We start from the raw sequence: 10,543 nt of genomic DNA, 5'->3' as shown, positions 1-10,543 counted from the left end.
TAAAAAGTAAAGTCAGAATAATTTGGAACCCTTCAGAGCCAACAACAAAAAAGTCTTCATTTTCTTTGCATATTTTGAAGAGACAGTTAAAACATATTTATCTTCTGTCAGTTCCATTGTAGTACAAATGTCTTTGTACTAAAAATGTCTCAAGTGTTGAAATATAATTATTTTTCCTTTTTTCTCCTCTATCATCATCCTGTAGGATTTATTTTAAATATATGTATTGTATTGTACTTATTTGAGTGTGGTCAGATTTTTTTGTCTCTTTTTGAACCTTTCAGTGTTGGTGCTGTTGGTGTTGTATTAATAGGGAAAACATTCCAAATAACCAATAATAATAATATTAACCAATATTTCCAGGCTTAATCTCTTAATCCTGGTTTTGTGCAATACCCCTCAGCCACAACAACAACAACAACAACAACAACAACATTATATATATATATATATATATATATATATATATATATATATATATATATATATATATATATATATATATATATATATATATGTGTGTGTGTATATATTTATATATATATATTTCATTCTGTTCTTTAAGCGATATCATGATGTTAACTGGGATTTTTTTACACTATAAGTGGCGGACCGTCAGGGCCTACAAGGCCTTCTCTGCAGGCCGAAGAAAAATATCAGAATCACAGACTGATGTTGATTATATTTTGTCCATTAATACTTATTAAATAATTCCACACTGTCCGCTTCTTCTCATAGCTTCTGCCCCGGCCGGCTGCGCTGCTTCCATGTTAAAACTTTTAACCAATCACAGTTCAGCCGTCACCTGTTGCCGGGTAAAGAAATCTGCCTGAAGCCTTCAGATTCAATTCTGCAGCCGTCTGCAGTGTAAAACAAGCGTCGGTCACTCTGCTGCTTCAACCAATCAGATTTGATATCTGCAACTTTTGTTTATTATTATTATTATTATTGTTATTATTATTGTTATTATTATTATTGTTATTATTATTATTATTATTATTATTATTATTATTATTATTATTATTATTATTATTATTAATACAATTTACAAAAGGTGACATTAACATAGCAAGAGGCTTGAGCTATGTATGCCTACAAAAGTCGGCCTTTCACATCAGTCGTTTCAGGTATACAAAAAAAAAAAAAATACAGAAAGAGAGAGAAAGTAATTCTATAATACAATTTACAGATCAAATTCAATACAGAGTTCTTTGGTCTTCACAGCTTTGGAGTTGGTGCAGTGCTTTACAGTGATTATGTGTGATGACAGCAGTGATTTGAATACTATGAATTTAAGTTTCTGGTTGAAACATTTAGAGCAGTGTATATGATATATGATATTTTGCTAATATTAAGATCAGGTTTATCACAAAGGATTTTTTTTGGAGGGATGTTTTTTCCATAAATACCAAAAATAACATCTTTGGTTTCAAATTGTCTGTAAATGTGGTGCACACCACAATGTCCACATTGAGCTTTCCAGTCACAAACAAACATATGTCGTTCCAGAATATGCGATGACAGAAAAAGCACAGAGGATCTACATCCAGGCGATATTTTGAAATAACACTGTTTACAGGGTAACATCGATGTCAAATCTTCAGGCATTCAGTATTTCCTGGGCAGGAGCCAAACACAGTTCCAGTCTGTGTCCCTCAATGCGCTGCGCCATACAAAAACAGATGCTGGTTTGCTGATGGACTCCCTTATGAGAAGCTCTCTCATACATTGATTATTGGTTTTATTGCTCAAAAAAGGGTCAGAGTTACCAAACACAAGTGACAGGTCATCATTCGTCGTGTGCACATAGGAGGACATCAACATTTTCACACCGGAGGGGAGGGCGTCCATCACAACGGCAAATTCTTTGGACAAAACTGGAAAGTTGTATTTATTAAGAAATTGGCTAAATGAGTAGGTGATGCCTTTTTTGTTAAAAAGTTGATGTACATGAAGAATACCAAAGTCAACCCATTTTTTAAAGGAAATAATTTTACGTTTGAAACAAATATCCTTATTATTCCAAATGTAATACTTGTGAGGTGAGAAATTGTGTTTGTGAACTAATGACCAACATAACAATAGTTGTTTGTGAAAATTGGAGAGCTTAACCGGAAGTCTTTCGATGCTATAATTACATTTTAGAACAAAGTTTATTCCTCCTTATGCTTCAAATACATGTGTTGAGATGAAATTCCAGAGTGAGTTTAATAAATATCTTTTTGTCCATTAGATTTTAAAAGATGAGTGTAATCTATTACATTGAACCCACCAGCACCTAATTTATTAATCATTACATTTTTTTCTTATAAGATGTATTTTTTTCTCCCATATAAAATTAAACAGAATTTTATCACCTTGTGTATTTATTTTATTAGAAACATCTTGAGTAGAGCTACATAGACGAGACTAGAAAGGCCTTCAGCTTTGGAAAGTAGGATTCTACCTGAGATTGATAAGTCTCTTTGAATCCACATATTAATATTTTTTTGTGTTCTTTGCACAAGACGACTAAAGTTTTCGTTTTGTCTTTGGGTTTCATCTTTCATAATAGTAACACCCAGGTATCTAACTTGTTGTTTCACAGGAATTCTGGATATTTGTAAGGCACTACGAGATTTCACAGGGAAAAGTTCCCATTTATCGAGGTTTAGTTTGAGACCAGAAGCAAATGAAAATGTATCTAAAAGTTTAATCGCATAATCTGTCTGAGAGGAATCTTTTAAGGAAAGCGTAGTATCATCCACAAGTTGACTTAAGACATATTTCTCTATCCGCTATGGTGATTCCTTTAAGTCTACTATTCTTAATAGAATTTGCCAACATTCAATATTCAATCTTTGAGTTGTTCCATAGGGTAAATTTTTAGAGCTGTTTCAGAAAGCATATAACGTACGAAAGGATTTTTGGAACGGCTCGCCAAACTGAAATAGATCTAAAGTTCTAAACACAAATCCATGTTAAACTGAATCAAATGCTTTTTGGAAATGTAAAAATAAAATTAAAATGTCTTCATAAATAAGATCGGAATAGTCTAATATGTCAAGAATTAGTCTTATATTGTCAATAATATAGTAATATAATTAGACATAAAACCATTTTGAGATTCTTCAATAACATCATTAAGTACTTTTTTTTTATTTAGTTGTGGCAGATAACTAAAATTTTGTAAACATTATTAAGTAGGGTGATAGGACGCCAATTATCTAAAATTAAAGGATCTTTTTGAGGTTTTGGAATTAACGTGATTAAACCCTGATATTGGCGACTCAGGGTCTTCGCGAATGCCTAGGGTGACGTCGGCATATTCAAGCTCTCTGATTGGATCGTCAGAGAGTTCATTTTCCAGCGCTAGCTGACTGCATCGGAGGTGAGCTGCACGAACAGAAATATAGTTGTGTTGATTTAATAGAGGTTTTATCAACCTACAATGGATAAAGGAGAAGATAAAGACATTTGGTTGCAGATTTATTGTCAAAACCATTTTTAAGATGGACTTTTCCAAGAGGTCTTTGAACGCACCGCAGCGCTCCAAGCGCATGGAGGTCCGGTGCAATTTACTTGTGCTCATAACAACTTCCTTGGCAGGATTCAGGATTATGTTATTTGCCATTATATTATTTCCAAAACCACGAAAAACTGACGTTTGTCACCCTCCTCAACCCCCAGAAGTTTTGGGAATAGCTGCCGCTTTTTTATGCAGCTGCAGCAGAAGGAGAGACTGAACTCAGATTTTTTTTCATCGTCATAAACAGTTTTCATCATAAACAGTCTTCATCATAAACAGTCTTCAGAAAACCAGCCAGGTCCACCACTGGTCATAAAGGTATTTATTCTGGCTACACGATAATCTATCTGTAATGCAAAAGCTTTTTATACATTTCTGCATGATAACTTGGTTTTGTTGCCATAAAACAGTTATTGAGGGTTGGATTGACTCAGAGCAGCACCAGTGAAGGCCGAGGTCTGAAATGCAGGGCCCGTCACTGCACTATATATATAGTGTATAAAATCCCAGTTTACACCATGATGTCACTTAAAGAACAGAATGAAATGATTTAAATGGGAGATGAAGAAGATTTGGCAGGCTGAAGCTTTGCTCCTGCATTCTGACTGTCAAAGAAACAGGAAGTGTTTCCTGTCCAGGGTAAATCCATCCTGTCCACACAGACGGAGCACAGACCTAACAAGTGTTTCAGCATGAGAACCGACTCCAGTCATGGCCAGCGCTGACAGCATACTTATCAATCTGCAAACCCTGCATTTAGTCTGACCATTGTTTTCTTTAAGGGCCTGGGACATGATTTCCCCTCGACCAGTCTTAAGTTAGCCCTCTTTTTTTATTTGCTTCAATTGGACCTGTGTTTTTTCCTGTTATTGTTCATTTATAGAACTGTCTCCACACCACGCTTTGTTAACTTGGCTGTTTCCTATTTTACATCCTCCCATACATAAATTATGATATTCTGCAGCTGATAATGAAAGTCTGACACAAAGAGCTTTTCTTCCTGATAATAGGGCCTTTATTCCTTTATTTTCTTCATACTTGTTGCTGGATTTGCCGAGATAAGCCAGCTAATGTGGCCAGTGTGTTTGGTTTGTGAGCTTGTAAGTGGTGGAGATCTTCTAAGTGTGGAGTTGTGATGTAATGTGTCTGCAGGTATAAATATAGAGGCATGGCTGCGCTGCGTCCTGCAGATCCATGTCGCTGCTGCGCTGAAGCCAATGCGCCTTCGGGTCTGGGAATGAGCGCAGCGTCCCCGCCTGCGTCCTGCTTCTTCTCTGTTCTCTGGAGAGCCACACGCCGGGACACTGCTTCAGGAGCCGGACCCGGACCCGGACCCGGGATGGGCTCTCTGGCGGCCCTGCGGACCGTCCTGGTCCTCGGCCTCGTGACCGGACTGGTGGGTTGCGCCCCGGGCCTGAACCGGACCGCGGATCGCTGGGAGGCCCTCTACTCTCGGTCCCTGGCGCGGATCCCGGGGGAGAAACAGGAGGTTGCCAGCAGGAGCGGTGACTACCTCCTGGGCATTAAAAGGTCGCGGCGGCTCTATTGCAACGTGGGGATCGGCTTTCACATTCAGGTGTTACCGGACGGGAGAATAACGGGAGTACACAACGAAAATCGTTACAGTAGGTTGGATTACTTTCAAAATACACACAAGCAACAGATGCCTTCCTTCTACAGATTTGTCAGCTTGGAGCAGTTTGATCAAATCAGAAACTAGAAGCATTAATTACAAGGAATGTTTGAAGTTAGACAGTTTGGCTGGGAACGTGAGAAAAAAAAAAATCAGTTGAACTGTAATTACAGCACCCGATCCACGACTTTGATTTCACTTCTCCCTCACTCCCGGACCAGAAAGACCCTGGAAGTGTGTCGATTCACCTCAGACTTCACATCTGGAGCCGCTGCGCTGCAGCGCGTTGCGCGTAAACCAGCGCGCGCAACGAGTCAAAGCCGCGCAGAGCGCACAGATTTCCACAGCTCACTCACACCGGCTGCAAACACAAAGACTTACAATGTGCTGTTAATCTCACTTCTTTCTCAGGATTCAGAGGACAAGTTGTCAGAATAAGATCACAGTCAAGATGAATTTATTCCCCCTTTTCGGTCTAAACCTTTTCTAAAGATGAGTCTGAGAATCCGGGACGTTTAATCAAGATCATGCAGTGAATATTTGGCTTAAACCTTTAATATGCTTTGTAAGAAAATCTAGAGGTGAAATTGACCTCTTAAGCATTTTATAAAGACACAGACTCCCGAATTTCAGTGCTTTAACTGTGAATTTTCTTGTAAACGTCGCTGGCACTTCACACACACACACACACACACACACACACACACACACACACACACACACACACACACACACACACACACACACACACACACACACACACACACACACACACACACACACACACACACACACACACACACACACACACACACACAGAGAAACAGGATTCTTGGAAGGAGACACCTTCTTCAGCCAACACCTGTATTCTTTGAAAATTATCCAGATTTTTTCTTTAGTTGCTTTTTTAAAAAAAATTTTAAACCCTGAAACAGAACTGCAAATATCAACACAGATACTTTAAACTTTCGGACTCAGGCTCTTAAAACTGTTTAAAACATCCAGCTGCATTGACTTTTTCAAACAGAGCTGGACTCCTTAACATGAACCCCGACTTTTTAAATGCTTGCTCATGTGGAATTGTTGGGTTTCTCTCTGTAAAAAGCACCGAGAAATGACTGTGTTGTTTTTGGTTCTACACAAAGTTGAATTGAATTGAACTGAATTTAAACATACTCTTTGAAATACACCGGACTTTTTTGAACCAGAGACATAACCAAGTGAATTTCTCTGAAACGTCCCTACAATCAGCAGTAGAACAAGTTGAAGAGGCTACAGTCAGACAAGAACGTGCTGTTGTTTTTTCTCTGCTGCCTCTGAACTATTTTGAGACAAGACATAAAAATTCTGGAAGATTCATTACAGAAAATGTCCTTGTGGAATTCAGGACACTGTGAGGCATATTCACATAAAGGCAGGAACAAAGGACACGCATGCACACGCACACACACACACGCACACACACACACACACACGCACGCATGCACGCACGCACGCACGCACACACACACGCACACACAATTCTCACATTTTCATATGTGACTGACAAATTCAGCACATTTGTTTAATACCTAAATTTATAAATAAGAACAGGCTTACACACACACACACACACTCACACACACACACACACACACACACACACACACACACACACACACACACACACACACACACACACACACACACACACACACTGACGACTGCTCACCTGTCATCATGATACACTGCTGCCTCAGCGTTTTAAACATTAAAGTTATACCCTTAACATTGTGTGTGTGTGTGTGTGTGTGTGTGTGTGTGTGTGTGTGTGTGTGTGTGTGTGTGTGTGTGTGTGTGTGTGTGTGTGTGTGTGTGTGTGTGTGTGTGTGTGTGTGTGTGTAGGTCTCCTGCAGATCTCCCCGGTGGAGCGGGGGGTGGTGACCCTGCTGGGGGTCCGCAGCGGACACTTTGTGGCGATGAACAGACGAGGGAAGCTGTACGGCTCTGTGAGTGAGCAAGCACATGGTGCTCTTCACTTTTCACTTTTTACATCCACAGATCAAAACGTCAACATCACAGTGTTTAGTGTTCTGGAATCGACACAATCAATCAACATCTACAGTCACTACATCCCTGATTGTGTCATACATGATATTTAGACGTGAACCACAGACGTCCACAAAACTACAGTTTCAATATCCAACAGGGTGGAGTAAAGGGAAATTCTCACATGTAAAGAAGGTTGAGTCACGTGAGGAATATTTTCTAGAACCTTCGGAACACACCACACACACACACACACACACACACACACACACACACACACACACACACACACACACACACACACACACACAGACACCCGGTGGTCGGAGCTTATTATTCGGAGAGGAAACAGCAGCCTGGTGTCCCGAGTTCTGCCCCACTCACATCATTCATCCTTTCACAATCTCAATTTTGCAAAATCTGGCTGGTAGAGCAATAATACAGTCCAATAATAAAGCAATTGTCTGATAGTTATCAGAAGGAACAATTCAGACTGAACATTCCCTCCGAAATGTTCCCAACATCTTTGTTTTGTCTGGGCGTTCAAACAATCAGCATTTACAACTTATCTCTATTCTCCCTCAGCTCCACTACAATAACGAGTGCAAGTTCAGGGAGAACCTTCTCGCCAACAACTACAACGCCTACGAGTCCATGGCCTACCCGAGGATGTTCATCGGCCTGAGTAAGAACGGCAAAACAAAAAGAGGAAACCGAGTGTCACCCGCCATGACAGTGACACATTTCTTGCCGAGAATCTAGAGGCGGAGCAGCTCCGCGCCGTGACACTCCTCCACCCCAACCTTTATGCAAGTGTATCATGGCATGTAATTACTCATTTTTAATTCAACTACTGTTTTTTAAGGTGGGTTTGTTATTCTCTCTTGGTGGGGGCTTCAGCCTTATTTATGGTTTCATCCTCTAATTTATCAGATATTCGCTGCTATAGAATGAAATCCAGCTCGTCTGTTTGGCATGAATGGTAAAATACCGACGTCATTCAGGAGGGTGGAGGTGTGCGTTTCCTCAGAATAGAAGTTTTCTGAGTCTGAGCGTTAAAAAAAAACTAATGAGGTGTTTGAAGGAGACGTGGCACTGATGGCTGAACACTCTGTGGGGGACCGGAGTCTGACTGAAACAGCTTCATCTTACTTTAGAGGGAGGAGGAGGAGGAGAAGGTAGAGGACGAGGAGCAGGAGGAGGTAGAGGAGGAGGAGGAAGAGGAGGATGAGGAGGAGCAGGAGGAGGAGGAGGAGGAAGAGCAGCAGCAGAGAGTCAGTGAAGCCCTCAGGCTCCACTGGGCTGTTTATAGCTCTGCCAGGAGGCTGAACTCTGAACTTTGCTGCCGTCAATCTCAGCCAGATCTCAGAGTCGATAGTCGGAGGAATCTTCTGTGACGTGAAATAAGAATCTGTGAGTGTGAAGTCAAGGTCAGAGAGCTGGAGGCGGCGGACGGAGCCTCGCCGGGGCTCTGCACTCACGTTTTTCATGTCCAGTGGGTTCCGTCCGGAGAGGTTCGCGGGCGTCCTGTGGCGGCGCAGTGGGGGGTTTGTTCAAGTGGAGTAAATATTGTCCACGGCAGGTGGAGAGTCAAAGTCTGTCTGCAACAGGAAACGTCACAGGAGCAAATGATCTGAGCTGGGATTTCTGCTCCTCACGTGAAAGTCTCACACTCTGACACAGAGACTCTGGACTTCATAAACTCTTTAATTGTACCAGCCGAGCATGACTCAGCAGTATTTTTTGTCATTCCACTCATGGACAGAAGGGAGATACGAGCAGATTGAATGTGTGAGAGATGATCCCTGCTATATCTGTCAGCTGAAGACACACCACTCGCTCACATGTTGAAGGACTGACAGTTCCAGAGTGGTGAGACAGCGGGACTCATCGTAGTTGTTGATGGACAAGTTGGATAGGAGCTTTGGTGTCCAGACGATGAGCAGCGTTGGAAGACAAACCGCTCAGCAGCTGTACCGATGAGTCCAGGCGTGTCTGGATCACAGCAGCGACTGAACCTGGAGCACGAGAGGCCGTTGTTCTGACTCTGTCTCCGCTTCCCGTCTCTGGTAACTGCACCATATTTAGCACTCAGACGTGAGAGGGGCTTCAGACGGAACATGAATCCCCCTCGGACAGAAAGCAAACAGTCATCTCATGTCGGCGTGTGAAACCCTGGAGTCGCGTGCAGGAGCTCAGTGGTCTGTTGTCCGGCTGCAGAGCAGCTCCCCGGACACTTCACTGAGGATACACACTCTGTCAGGGTGTCGGTACGATGTGGCTCGTCTCCCCGGCTAACTGCAGCTCGGCGCTGGCGGCCATGTTGTCCTAGTTGCTCCTTGTCACGTTCCTGCTATCTTTACCCCGTGATTTACTTTTAGAAAGGATAATCATGGGAGAAATATTCACGGACAGCTGTTGAACTGTACTATATGGTAGGGCCAGTAACCCTATATTTTTCTTTATATATTTTGTAAATATAACCTCTCAGTAACTGAAGGTGCTGGCGTTCCAGTTTCAAACAACAGAGCTGGCGGAACATTTCTGTCTGAAGGCACAAAGTGCCTCACGCCACCTTGTTTTGGTGGATAAAGCCAGGAGTCGTCAACAAGTCAGGTTCAAAAGGGTTTTCTTTTGAGTTTGAGTTCGGAGGTTTGAAATCTCAGTTTCAACATTCCACATATGTTGTACATAGCTTTACTCTGTATTTTAAATAGCTGTATTCTCTGTAAAGTGTCTTCATTACATGTGACGCATCGGCAGGAAGGCGGGTCACAGTGAGTGCACACGCTAACTATTCACTTGCAAATAGGTCAAGCAAATATCATGCAAACCGTGTCTGTGGTGGGATTATGTCATGAGCCCTGCAAACCTGCGTGGAACCTGGACCTAACGTGACTCAGGAGCAGAAGTCATTGTGTGCTGCCCACAGAAGATATGTCTCGTCTTCCTCTGAATGTCCAGCTCTCTTGTTCAGGTTGACTCTGAATGTTCAGGTGTTCTGTTTAGACTGGAGCTGTGTTCAGACTGGACGTATGTTCAGACTGGACGTGTGTTCAGGCTGGACGTGTGTTCAGACTGGACGTGTTCAGGCTGGACGTGTTCAAGCTGGACGTGTGTTCAGACTGGACGTGTTCAGGCTGGACGTATGTTCAGGCTGGACATGTTCAGGCTGGACGTGTGTTCAGACTGGACGTGTTCAGGCTGGACGTGTGTTCAGACTGGACGTGTGTTCAGACTGGACGTGTTCAGGCTGGACGTGTTCAGGCTGGACGTGTGTTCAGACTGGACGTGTGTTCAGACTGGACGTGTTCAGGCTGGACGTGTGTTCAGGCTGGACGTGTTCAGGCTGGACGTGTGTTCAGGCTGGACGT

At 42.3% G+C, this 10,543-nt stretch overlaps 1 protein-coding gene across 1 annotated transcript; it reads left to right on the top strand.

Annotated features, from left to right (window-relative positions):
- Positions 1-4,844: 4,844 nt before the first annotated feature.
- Positions 4,845-7,931, top strand: fgf4 (fibroblast growth factor 4; the record flags this gene model as incomplete). Its single annotated transcript, XM_080458899.1, has 3 exons — positions 4,845-5,133; positions 7,026-7,129; positions 7,755-7,931. Exons 1-3 carry the CDS (start codon positions 4,848-4,850, stop codon positions 7,929-7,931), a joined length of 567 nt encoding a protein of 188 aa, XP_080315025.1. The 5' UTR covers positions 4,845-4,847.
- Between the last annotated feature and the right edge of the window lie 2,612 nt (positions 7,932-10,543).

Source organism: Lipophrys pholis (genome assembly GCF_963383615.2).
Source record: "Lipophrys pholis genome assembly, chromosome: 2".
In the NCBI taxonomy this organism is placed as follows: Eukaryota; Metazoa; Chordata; class Actinopteri; order Blenniiformes; family Blenniidae; genus Lipophrys; species Lipophrys pholis.
The sequence above is the reverse complement of the archived record's forward strand: the minus strand, read 5'-3'. Positions and strand labels throughout refer to the sequence as shown.